This window comes from Hyperolius riggenbachi, chromosome 3 (genome assembly GCF_040937935.1).
Source record: "Hyperolius riggenbachi isolate aHypRig1 chromosome 3, aHypRig1.pri, whole genome shotgun sequence".
Classification (NCBI taxonomy): Eukaryota; Metazoa; Chordata; class Amphibia; order Anura; family Hyperoliidae; genus Hyperolius; species Hyperolius riggenbachi.
Genome location: NC_090648.1, coordinates 210,388,569 through 210,401,302, shown reverse-complemented (window position 1 = coordinate 210,401,302; position 12,734 = coordinate 210,388,569). Strand labels below are relative to the sequence as shown.

Sequence of the window (12,734 nt, the reverse complement as noted above, 5' to 3'; positions counted from 1 at the left end):
GCTGGGTGCCATGTGGGTTCTGGGTGTAAGTACTGAGTGTCATGTGGGTTCTGGCTATGGTTGGGTATCGAGTGTCATGCGGGTGTTGATTGCAAATACTTCGTGCCATGTAAGAACTGGGTGCATGTCCTCGATGTCATGTGGGTGCTGGGTACAGGTACTGGATGTGACATAGGTGCGAATACTTGGTGCCATGCCTGTACTGGGTGCTGGCTATGGGTGGGCTTTGGGCATCACGTGGGTTTTGAATGCAGGTACTTTGGGTGTGGGTACGGGTTAAGTGGGTGCTTGGTGCAGATAGTGGGGGCCATGTGGAAGCTGTGTGCAGGCGTAAGTACTGGGTGCAATTTTAGGCCTGGGTGCAGATACTTGGTGTCATGTGAGTGTGAGTACTGGGTGACAGCTATGAGGGGAAGGGGTGGGTGCTGGGAAAAGTAGAGGTCAGTGTGGGTGCTGCAGGAAGGGGCAGGGCCGTGCAGAGGATCCTCAAGGGTGTGGTGCTCAAATTTGAAATCGATAAATCGTGCTAAATTGTGTATGTAATACCCACTCTCCAGAAAGCATAAGGCAGTCTTAGTGGGTGCCATGTGAGTGATAATTGGTGCAGGGAGCCATGTAAGTGTTGGACATGAGTGAGTGCCATGTGCGGTCTGGACGTGTGCCATGGGAGAGTACTGAGTCTCATATGGGTTCGGACCAAGGATGGGTACTGGGTGCTATTTGGGTGCTGGCCATGGACGGGTACTAGGTGCATATAATGGCTTTGGAACTTGGTGACATGTGAGTACTGTGCCATGTGGGTGTTGATTATGGGGGTATGTGGGTCTTAGGTGCAAATACTGAGTGCCAAGTGGGTACTGGGAGTGAGTACATGGTGACATATGGGTGATGGGTGCTGGCTAGCGGGGTATTTGTTGTCATGTGGGTGCTAAAGGCAGATGCTGGGTGCCATGTGGGTTCTGGGTGCTGGCACAGGGTGTCATGTGGATTCTGGCAGTATGGATGGGTATCAACCATCATGTAGGTGTTGATTGCAGGTACTCAGTCCCTTGTGAGTTCTGGGTGCATGTACTGGATGTCATATGTGAGTGCCAGGTACTGGGTATCACATAGGTGCAAATACTTGGTGCCATGCCTGCACTGGGTGCTAGTTATTGGTGGGTATTGTGTGTCATGTGGGTTCTGAGTGCAGGTACTTTGGGTGCTAGTACTAATTATGTGAGTGCAGATAGTGGTGGGTGCCATGTGAAGGCGGTGTGCAGGTGTGAATAGTGAGTGCCATGTTGGGGCTGGGTGCAAGTACTGTGCCATGTAGGTGCGAGTACTGGGTGCCAGCTATAGGGTGAAGGGGTGCAGGTATTGGGTGTCATGTGGCTGTTTGATGCAAGTACTAAGTGCCATATTGAGGCCGGATGTGAGTACTGGGTGCAGGGTGCTTGGTGCAAGTACTGGGCGCTTGCTATAGTGGGGGTTACTGGTTGAGTGTAATGTTGGTGCGGAATATTGGTGGGATTGCTGTGGGTGCAGGGGGTGGGAGATCACTGTGGGTACTGCTATGAATGGCATAGTTGCTGCTAGGGGAGGTAGAGGTCAGTGTGGTTGCTGGGGGAGGTAAAGCTCAGTGTGGGTGCTGGGGGAAAGGTAGGGTACTGTGGGTGCTGGGGGAAGGGTAGGTTACTGTGGGTGCTGGGGGAAGGGTAGGTCACTGTGGGTGCTGGGGGGAGAAGTAACTGTGGGTGCTGTGGAAGGTAGAGGTCAGTATGGGTGCTGGAGGAAAGGGAGGTCACTGTGGGTCCTTTGGGGGAGATCACTGTGGGTCTCGGTAGGTAGAGGTCATTTTGGGTGCAGGGGGTGGGAGGTCACTATGGGTGCTGCTATGAATGGCATAGTTGCTGCTAAGGGAGGTAGAGGTCAGTGTGGGTGCTGGTGGAAAGGGTAGGCCACTGTGGGTGCTGTGGAAGAAAGAGATCAGTATGGGTGCTGGAGGAAGGGGAGGTCACTGTGGGTGCTGGGAGAAGTCAGTGTGGTTACTGGAGGAGGGAGTGGATGCTGGGTGTTGGGAGAGGCCACCGTGGGTGCTGGCAATGGGAGAGGTCACTATAGGTGCTGCTTTTGGGATGGGAGGTCCCTGTGGGTGCTGCAGGGGACAGGAGGGTAGCCACTGGGGGAGGGAAAATCACTGTGGGTGCTGGCTGGGGGAGGGATAGGTCAGTGTGGGTGCTGGGGTAGGCAGGATCACTGCTAGAGCTGGGGAGGGAGAGGTCACTGTGGGTGCTAGGCGGAGGGAGAGGTCACTGTGGGTGCTGGGGGAGGGAGAGGTCACTGTGGGTGCTGGGGGAGGGAGAGGTCACTGTGGGTGCTGGGGGAGGGAGAGGTCACTGTGGGTGCTAGATGGAGGGAAAGGTCACTGTAGGTGCTGGGTAAGGGAGAGGTCACTGTGGGTGCTAGGTGAAGGGAGAGGTCACTGTGGGTGCTGGGGGAGGGAGAGGTCAGTATAGGTCCTAGGTGGAGGGAGAGGTCAGTATGCCACACTAGGATTCCTGTCTGGGCCTCTTCACTTGAAAGTGTCCCAGATGGGGGTGGGGCTTCCAGCGGGTGGGCGGGGCTTATCGCGGCCGGGGCAGAGCTTATTTTGCGCGGCGAGAGGGGCCTTTTTTTGAAGATTTTAAAAAGGGGGGTGCCTGGGCACCCAGAGCACCCCCCTGTGCACGTGCCTGCATGGTTCCCTTCCTGTCTGGTGGACTGCAGTGGCACTCTCCCTGACGTGATGCAGACATGTGACATCACTTGGGAAAGAGCGCCTCTGTGGTCCACCAGGCAGGAAGGGAACCATGGAAACCATGATGCCGGTGGAATCAGGTAAAGTATGTATCCCTGCCTTTCTCCCATGCCATTGCCTGCTGAGCTACCACCTCACCTTCACTACCACCGTCTGCACCAGCACCAGACAGTGAATCCCACACACCCCACAGCATTCATTGCATAGCATGGGCTCCAGAGATTCAGAGTTAAGTTTCTCCTAGGAGAATATCTCAAATGAGGTGAATTCATGGAAAAGTACATGACTTTCAGATGATTGAATTGCACTTCTCTAATTGGCTGGTTTTCACTATAAGATCATAAATCACTTTTGCTACCTGGGTATGTTAATCATGACCAGCCATTAAGAGAACTACAGATTGATAACTTTATGAATCATCTCTTATGAGGACCAGTGAGAATGCATAGGGTGTGTATTGGCACCTTATCAAGACAAGACAAGACAAATAACATTTATATTGCGCTTTTCTCCTGGCGGACTCAAAGCGCCAGAGCTGCAGCCACTAGGACGCGCTCTATAGGCAGTAGCAGTGTTAGGGAGACTTGCCCAAGGTCTCCTACTGAATAGGTGCCGGCTTACTGAACAGGCAGAGCCGAGGTTCGAACCCAGGTCTCCTGTGTCAGAGGCAGAGCCCTTAACCATTACACCACCCAGTAACTACAATTCATGGGACACCCCAGCAAAACTTGGCTGGAGCCCCTCCCCCAATGTTCACACCCCTTTCCTTGTCTCCCCTTTGTGCCCTTTCGTGGCCTTGTGCCCCATCTCACAAGAGTCATAAAACAAGTGTGGCCATCATGATCTTCACACCCATAACATGTAGCCACGAAAACACCTGATCTGAAGTATAGTCCTGAGTATCGCAGGAAGGGAAGGTTATGCCTGGTACACACGATGCAATTTCCCTTCAGATAGATGGGTCGTGTAGATAATTTCCGACAGGTCCGATCTGATATCCGATCGCTTTTCTGATCAATTTTGTACAATTTAGACCGGACCTGTCAGAAATGATCTATTCGACCCATCTATCTGAGGGAAAGGTGCACCGTGTGTACCAGGCATTAGTAGATGGAGACCCACGTAGCTCTGGGCCCCTGCCATTGCAGGAACTGCTTCCCTCTAGTTACACCACTGCACCTTATGCAGCTTTTAGCCGAATAGCTGCCTTATGGAGACATCCTTTCCTGCCTCACAAGTAGCATGGTAGTTCCACACAGTAAAGTCACAATTCAGTAATACTGTAAGTATGCTGCTTCTAATACAAGACAGCTTTTATTAGAACATGTATTAATTTCTATGGTACATTTATTTTTTAAGATTGTATCAAAGCAAACTGTTATCTACAGATAAATATTAACTGATTGTTTCCGCTCTGATGTTATCTGTAGCTGTCTGAAGATATGCAAAACAGAATTTAAAAAAGTCTTACCTGCGACGGTTAACGTGTTTGGAACAATAGAGAAATTGACTTGCACTCTAGATCCTATGAGGCTGTTCAGAACTATGTTTGGATACAGTACATTGCTGGAGTTTATACTGAAATATGCAGTGGCGGAAGTCCAGTTTGCATTATTTCTGAAATAGTATAGATAGATTAGATTATGCCTTCTTAATCAGGTTGACACTTATTGTCTCATTTACATTTTAAATTTTTCCTGTCATAAAACTAGCCAAACATATCTTCCCCAGGCTGAGCAGCCTTTTCTATGGCTACCTGAAGACAGGACACTTTGGTCAGCTCACTATCTGCTTAAAGGAACTGTAAAGTGAGAGAGATGTGAAGGCTGCCTTTTCCTTTTAAAGGGAATGTGAAGTGAGAGGAATATGTAGGCTGACATATTTATTTCCTTCTAAACAATGCACATTGCCTGGCTATCCTGCTGATCCTCTGCCTCAAATACGGTACTTTAACCATAGACCATGAACAATCATGCCGATCAGGTGATCTGACTGAAGTCGTATTAGATTAGCCACATGCTTGTTTCAGCTGTGTGACACAAAGACTTTTGATGCCAGAAAGATCAGCAGGACTGCCAGGCAACCAGTAGTGATTAAAAGGTAAGAAATATTGCAGCCTTAATATCCCTCTCACTTCAGGTTATCTTTAAAGCGGATCCGAGATGAAAAACTAACTATAACAAGTAACTTGTCTATATATCTTATCTAAAGTTTAGATAGTTTACACAGCATATCTATCTGCAAACAGCTTTAATATAATATGATTATTTCTTCGTGTGATACAATGACAGCAGCCATGTTGTTTGTAAACATTACACAGAGGCAGGCTTATCTGCATATTGAGCAAAAAAACCTAATCCCCCTCCTCCACCCTTTGCCTCTGAAATCTCTGGCTAGTAATACCTCACCCTCCTCCTGCCCAGACTATGCTCCCATGAGCCCTTGCTACTGTCTGAAAGTGCCTTGGCTCTCTAAAAACATGTGGGCGTGGCTTGTTTAGTTTATAGGGAATTAAAATATTAAAACAAAAACAAAAAAGTATTTGGCTTGAGGAATGCCCTATAAACAATAGGAAAGGAACACAATTATGCAATGAGTAAAAGTTAATCTCAGATCCACTTTAAATTATTCCAATTTCCTGGCTGTCTTTCTAATCCAGTTACTTTCAGTCACAGCCCCAGAACCAGTATGAACAATAGGAGTTCTTATTTAAATCTGGCTTTATTAGCCACATGCTTTTTCAGGTGTATGGTTCAGACACTTCTGCAGCCAAAATGATCAGCAAGACTTCCACGGAATTGGCATCCTTTAAAATGAAATGAATGTGGTAGCCTTCATATCACGCTCACCACAGTGTCCCTTTCAAAGGTATCGGTTGAAAAGGGCGCCCGAGCTGCCTGTATGAAAAGGGCGCCACCATAGACATCAATGTTATTTCTGGAAATATGGGCTACAAGGTGTAGAAAAGGGCGCCCGAGTGTTGATATAGGCTACAAGCGGGCTCCCCTTTGTAGCCCATATTTTTTCGGCTACAAGGTTTTCGGCTACAAGCAGGCTCCCCTTTGTAGCCCGTATTTTTCTCGGCTACAAGGTTTTCGGCTACAGTAAGGTGCCCCTTTGTAGCCCATATTATTGCCTTTTTTTCTAGCCTAAGTTTTTATATGGGCTACAAGTGCTGGAAGCCGAATTATTTCATTCCCCCACTATCCATGCCGGCCTGGAGGGGAATAGCAATTAACACATCCTGGAGTATTTTTGTAGCCAAAGTTTTTATATGGGCTACAGGCGCTGTAAGCCGAATTATTTCATTCCCCCACTATCCATGGCGGCCTGAAGGGGGAATAGTAATTAACACATCCTGGAGTATTTTTCTAGCCGAAGTTTTTATATGGGCTACAAGCACTGTAAGCCGAATTATTTCATTCCCCCACTATCCATGGCAGCCTGGAGGGGGAATAGTAATTAACACATCCCGGAGTTTTTTTGTAGCCGAAGTTTTTATATGGGCTACACCAGGCGCCTTTTTTTTGTAGCCGAAGTTTTCATATGGGCTACACCAAGCGTCTTTTTTGTAGCCGAAGTTTATATGGGCTACACCAGGCTCCTTTTTTGTAGCCGAAGTTGGTATATATGGGCTCCACCAGGCGCCCTTTTTTACCGGCGCCCTTTTCATGTAGACCCCTTTGAAAGAATGGCTGTTCATAGTGCCTGAGGAATGACTGTGATTGGCGAAAGATCTTATCTGCGATAATTGGTTGTTGACCTGGGCGAGCCTATTATATTAAGAGAAAACCCACCAGTTTGGAATGGAGAAACTCGATGCACTGCTGCATCTCCACACTGCCCTCTAGTGCACATCTGTCTGCAGTGTATTGGCTAGTTTGCAAATTGAAGATGCCTGTTGGCTCACCATGTGCTAACTCTACAGAATCTAGGTGGATGTGTTCTGGCTGAGATTTGAAGCTGGTTTTGGCAGGCTGAAATCCAATAACCTATTATAATATGCAATTAACATTTTTGTCTTGTTAGATCCTGAAGTTGTTGTTTAGAGATGGCCCTAACGGGTCGCTGGCGAACGGTGGTTCGCGTTCGCGATCGAAACGCGAACCTTTATGCGAGTTCAACCCACCCCCTATACCAGGGATGCTCGGATGTGCCTCATCCACGAATTCGGAAATCCGCGTGGTTGCAAAAAAAATCCGCATTCGGCCCCGCCGCATGCGGATTTTCGTCCGCGTCCACGCAACCACGCGGATTTTTTCCCGTGAATGGCGTAATCACGCGCGGATTCACACCCGGAGGCGGATTTTCTTTTAACGTTAATAACAAAGCCCCCATACATGCTACAGTCCCCCAAATAGCATGGATTATCGAGGTGATAAGGGGCAACATAACTTCAACATAAAAAATTCCCCAAAAAATTTTTTTTCTAGAGAAAATGGATTTTAAAGTGAAATCAACACTTTAAATGGGGCTATTAATTGGTAATAAGTGGTTTCAAAAAGGGATATACGCGTTAAGCAGTCAAAGAGGTGAAGGCGAGTTCCAATGGCACTTGGCGGCGAAGGTACCGCTGGAGGAGGATGAGTGGCTGACGGCAAAAAGGCTCCAGAGAGGTTTTTGTAATTTTTTTTTTTTTTTTTTGCAGCAATTAGCAATGACATCGCAGCAGAGTTGTCAGTGGACATGGGCAGTGTGAACGCAGAGTGCAGTGGTGGTAGCGACTGAGTCAGGAGAAGGACTATGCGGGCGGCAGGGGCGTTTCTAGGGTCCCTGGAGATCAGTGGCACCTGTGGGCACCAGGAGGGGAGGTACATGCGGCGCGCGCAGCGCGCCGCGGCAAAAAATGGGCGTGGCCATGCGGTGAGTGGGCGTGGCCATGGGTGGAGCCAAATGTACATGAACTTAGCAGCGGTGTAAGCTACGGATAACGGGCCTGCCCATCGAAATATTGGACGGAGCCCCCTGTCCTTTATTTCGATCATTTACAATCAGTATAGGCATAGATCAAAGATGTATACGCACATACAATTTTGATTGGTCAATCACTGACCCCCAATTTCCCACCCCCGTGCAGTAAGTGGGCCAACAGACAATGAATTTTATGAACAGAGCTTAAATTGGCTAATCAAAATTGTATGTGTGTACCAGGCTTTACAGCTAATACTGTACATATTGAAAGTAGCAGGGATCAGCATACAATACAGCTGGTTTACAATCAATAAAGGCACAGAGTAACACCTTACACTGTACACACTGGAGGTAAATCAGCACACAGTGCAAGCACTAGAGAACAGCGTATACTGTACATACTGTAGGCAGCAGAATTCAGCACACTGCAGCTAGCGTGCCATAAATATGACGATCACGTTGTGTGGCGTGCTTATCGCGCCGCACCAAAAAATGGGTGGGCCATGGACCAGAATATAGGTGTGGTAACGGGTGGAGACAAATTTACATGAACCTAGCAATGGTGGGACATCAGATTAGGACAGTGGTGGCGAACCTTTTGGAGGCCGAGTGCCCAAACTGCAACCCAAAAGTCACTTACCGGTATCTATCGCAAAGTGGCAACAGCAATTTAAACTAAATACTGTACAAACGTTTTAACTCATACATGAACATTATGGAAAATCCAAGTTGAAAATAAACTGTGAAGATAAACAATTTCATCCATCCTACTCCTGAAAAATGTATTCAATTTTTTAGAACCTCCCAGTTTTATTTTCTGTTTTAAAACGCTAAAAAAGTAGGTCGAATGCTATTGTCTCATATGATAAGGATTCAGCTTTTCCCATAGTCTCGCAGTTAGCAATCATGTGACCCCCAACAAGACATATTCAGCAATCATGAGGCCCCCAACAAATCAGGAGGCCCCCAACAAGACAAATTCAGCAATCATGAGGCCTCCAACAAATCATGAGGCCCCCAACAAGACAAATTCAGCAATCATGAGGCCCCCAACAAGACAAATTCAGCAATCATGAGGCCCCCAACAAATCATGAGGCCCCCAACAAGACAAATTCAGCAATCATGAGGCCCCCAACAAATCATAAGGCTCCCAACAAGACACATTCAGCTGTCATGAGGCACATAAATAGACAGCATTTCACATAAATAGGCAGAAAGCCCCCCTTAATATGGTAGCCCCCCCAAGTTAGGTAGTGAGTGACAGGGACCCCCAGGTTAGCTAGTGAGTGACAGGCGCCTCCAGTTAGGTAGTGAGTGACAGGGACCCCGATAGTGAGTGACAGGGAGCACCTTTAGGTAGTGAGTGAGTGCCAGGGAGCCCCTTTAGGCAGTGAGTGAGTGCCAGGAAGCCCCTTTAGGCAGTGAGTGAGTGCCAGGAAGCCCCTTTAGGCAGTGAGTGAGTGCCAGGAAGCCCCTTTAGGCAGTGAGTGAGTGCCAGGGAGCCCCTTTAGGCAGTGAGTGAGTGACAGGAAGCCCCTTTAGGCAGTGAGTGAGTGACAGGAAGCCCCTTTAGGCAGTGAGTGAGTGACAGGGAGCCCCTTTAGGCAGTGAGTGAGTGACAGGGAGCCCCTTTAGGCAGTGAGTGAGTGACAGGGAGCCCCTTTAGGCAGTGAGTGAGTGACAGGGAGCCCCTTTAGGCAGTGAGTGAGTGACAGGGAGCCCCTTTAGGGAGTGAGTGAGTGACAGGGAGCCCCTTTAGGGAGTGAGTGCGTGCCAGGGAGCCCCTTTAGGGAGTGAGTGAGTGACAGGGAGCCCCTTTAGGGAGTGAGTGAGTGAGTGAGTGACAGGGAGCCCCTTTAGGGAGTGAGTGAGTGACAGGGAGCCCCTTTAGGGAGTGAGTGAGTGACAGGTAGCCCCTTTAGGGAGTGAGTGAGTGACAGGTAGCCCCTTTAGGGAGTGAGTGAGTGACAGGGAGCCCCTTTAGGGAGTGAGTGAGTGACAGGGAGCCCCTTTAGTGAGTGAGTGCGTGCCAGGGAGCCCCTTTAGGCAGTGAGTGAGTGCCAGGGAGCCCCTTTAGGGAGTGAGTGAGTGCCAGGGAGCCCCTTTAGGGAGTGAGTGAGTGCCAGGGAGCCCCTTTAGTGAGTGAGTGCGTGCCAGGGAGCCCCTTTAGGCAGTGAGTGAGTGACAGGTAGCCCCTTTAGGGAGTGAGTGAGTGACAGGGAGCCCCTTTAGGGAGTGAGTGAGTGCCAGGGAGCCCCTTTAGTGAGTGAGTGTGTGCCAGGGAGCCCCTTTAGGGAGTGAGTGAGTGCCAGGGAGCCCCTTTAGGGAGTGAGTGAGTGCCAGGGGAGCCCCTTTAGGGAGTGAGTGAGTGCCAGGGGAGCCCCTTTAGGGAGTGAGTGAGTGCCAGGGGAGCCTCTTTAGGGAGTGAGTGAGTGACAGGGAGCCCCTTTAGGGAGTGAGTGAGTGACAGGGAGCCCCTTTAGGGAGTGAGTGCCAGGGAGCCCCTTTAGGGAGTGAGTGAGTGCCAGGGAGCCCCTTTAGGGAGTGAGTGAGTGCCAGGGAGCCCCTTTAGGGAGTGAGTGCGTGCCAGGGAGCCCCTTTAGGGAGTGAGTGAGTGACAGGGAGCCCCTTTAGGGAGTGAGTGAGTGACAGGGAGCCCCTTTAGGGAGTGAGTGAGTGACAGGGAGCCCCTTTAGGGAGTGAGTGCGTGCCAGGGAGCCCCTTTAGGGAGTGAGTGAGTGACAGGTAGCCCCTTTAGGGAGTGAGTGAGTGACAGGGAGCCCCTTTAGGGAGTGAGTGAGTGCCAGGGGAGCCCCTTTAGGGAGTGAGTGAGTGACAGGGGAGCCCCTTTAGGGAGTGAGTGAGTGCCAGGGAGCCCCTTTAGGGAGTGAGTGAGTGCCAGGGAGCCCCTTTAGGGAGTGAGTGAGTGCCAGGGGAGCCCCTTTAGGGAGTGAGTGAGTGCCAGGGAGCCCCTTTAGGGAGTGAGTGAGTGCCAGGGAGCCCCTTTAGTGAGTGAGTGACAGGGAGGCCCCCTCTCTAGCCGCCGCCGCTCCCCCCCCTACCTCTCAGCAGACCTCAGGATCAGCGGCGACCCGACCAGATGTACGAGCGGGCGCTGGACGCACCCGCTCGATATGCGGAAGTGATGTCACTTCCGCATATCAGTGCGGGCGCTGGGTCCTAGCGCCCGCACGATTGGTCGCCGGCTCGCCGCCTGATCCTGAGGTCTGAGACGCGGCGGCGGCGGCTGGAGGGAGCCGCTGACAGAGGGGGCATCGGCGGCCGGGAGATCCGTGGCACCCCAGGAAAGATTGGGGGCACGTGCCCCCCTAAAACAGGGCTAGCGACGCCCCTGGCGGGCGGTCAGTTCAGCAGCACAGAAGGACCACGGCAACATACTGGTGGTAGTAGTAGCAGCACAGCGTCATAGTGCTGGCCAAAAAATTAAATGCACCCGGTGACCCGGGCAGTGTGAACGCAGAGTGTAGTAGCGACTTAGTCAGGAGGACAAAGCGGGCGGTCAGTTCAGCAGCAGCAGCACAGTAGTAGTAGCACAGCGTCATAGTGCTGGCCAAAAAATTAAATGCACCCGGCGACCCGGGCAGTGTGAACGCAGAGTGTAGTAGCGACTGAGTCAGGAGGACAAAGCGGGCGGTCAGTTCAGCAGCAGCAGCACAGTAGTAGTAGCACAGCGTCATAGTGCTGGCCAAAAAATTAAATGCACCCGGCGACCCGGGCAGTGTGAACGCAGAGTGTAGTAGCGACTGAGTCAGGAGGACAAAGCGGGCGGTCAGTTCAGCAGCAGCAGCACAGTAGTAGTAGCACAGCGTCATAGTGCTGGCCAAAAAATTAAATGCACCCGGCGACCCGGGCAGTGTGAACGCAGAGTGTAGTAGCGACTGAGTCAGGAGGACAAAGCGGGCGGTCAGTTCAGCAGCAGCAGCACAGTAGTAGTAGCACAGCGTCATAGTGCTGGCCAAAAAATTAAATGCACCCGGTGACCCGGGCAGTGTGAACGCAGAGTGTAGTAGCGACTGAGTCAGGAGGACAAAGCGGGCGGTCAGTTCAGCAGCAGCAGCACAGTAGAAGTAGCACAGCGTCATAGTGCTGGCCAAAAAATTAAATGCACCCGGCGACCCGGGCAGTGTGAACGCAGAGTGTAGTAGCGACTGAGTCAGGAGGACAAAGCGGGCGGTCAGTTCAGCAGCTCAGAAGGAGGACCATGGCAACTTACTGGTAGTAGTACCATAACACCAAAAAATTAACCAAGGTAGGCACTAGGCAGGTAGTAAATGTCTTTATAAAGGCAGGCATAGTTAACAACAGCACATGCAGCAGCCACTTCATGTCCCCCTGTGTCCGACAATAGGGGCCAGGAACTCACCTTCCACCCAAGCCTGGTTCATTTTCAGGAAGGTGAGTTTGTCCACAGAGGCGTGGGAGAGCCGAGAGCGCTTCTCTGTGACCACGCCACCGGCCGCACTAAAGCATCTCTCTGAGAGGACACTGGAAGGAGGGCAGGATAGGAGTTCCAGGGCGTACTGGGAAAGCTCGCTCCAGATGTCCAGTCTCTTGACCCAGTACTCCAAGGGGTCCACGGGGCTGTCGGTGTCATTGAGCCCGCTGGATGACCCCATATAGTCAGACACCATGGTGGTCAGTCGTTGCTTGTGCTGGTTGGTGGTGGATGCTGTGGCGGGCACCTCTGTTCTGGGCTGCTGCACTGCATACAGGCTCTTGCTTAGGCTCTTCAGGTCTCCGGGGCGCCAGTTGCTGCTGCTGCTGCTGGTGGTTGTTGTTGTGCTGCTAGTGGCAATGGCAGGCACCTCTTGCTGGCTTGGCAGAGCAGTTACAGTGGGGGTGGAATGCTGGGGGAATGCTTCCAGTAGTCTGCGCACAAGGGCCTCCTTCAACTCCCTTGTGCGTTGCTCGGTGGTGGATGGCGTCATTAAGTCTCCCAGCTTCCCCTTCAGACGGGGATCAAGCATCAAGGTAATCCAGATGTCCTCCCTTGAACGCATCTGGATCACCCGGGGGTCCCTG

At 50.9% G+C, this 12,734-nt stretch overlaps 1 protein-coding gene across 1 annotated transcript in view; it reads right to left on the bottom strand.

Moving 5' to 3' along the window:
- LOC137562270 (uncharacterized) overlaps window positions 1-12,734 on the bottom strand; it is a 294,902-nt gene that overhangs the window by 88,951 nt on the left and 193,217 nt on the right. The window contains exon 18 of the mRNA XM_068273603.1: window positions 4,251-4,396. Within this exon, the coding sequence (XP_068129704.1) occupies window positions 4,251-4,396 (146 nt within the window). The remainder of the gene's footprint in view (window positions 1-4,250; window positions 4,397-12,734) is intronic.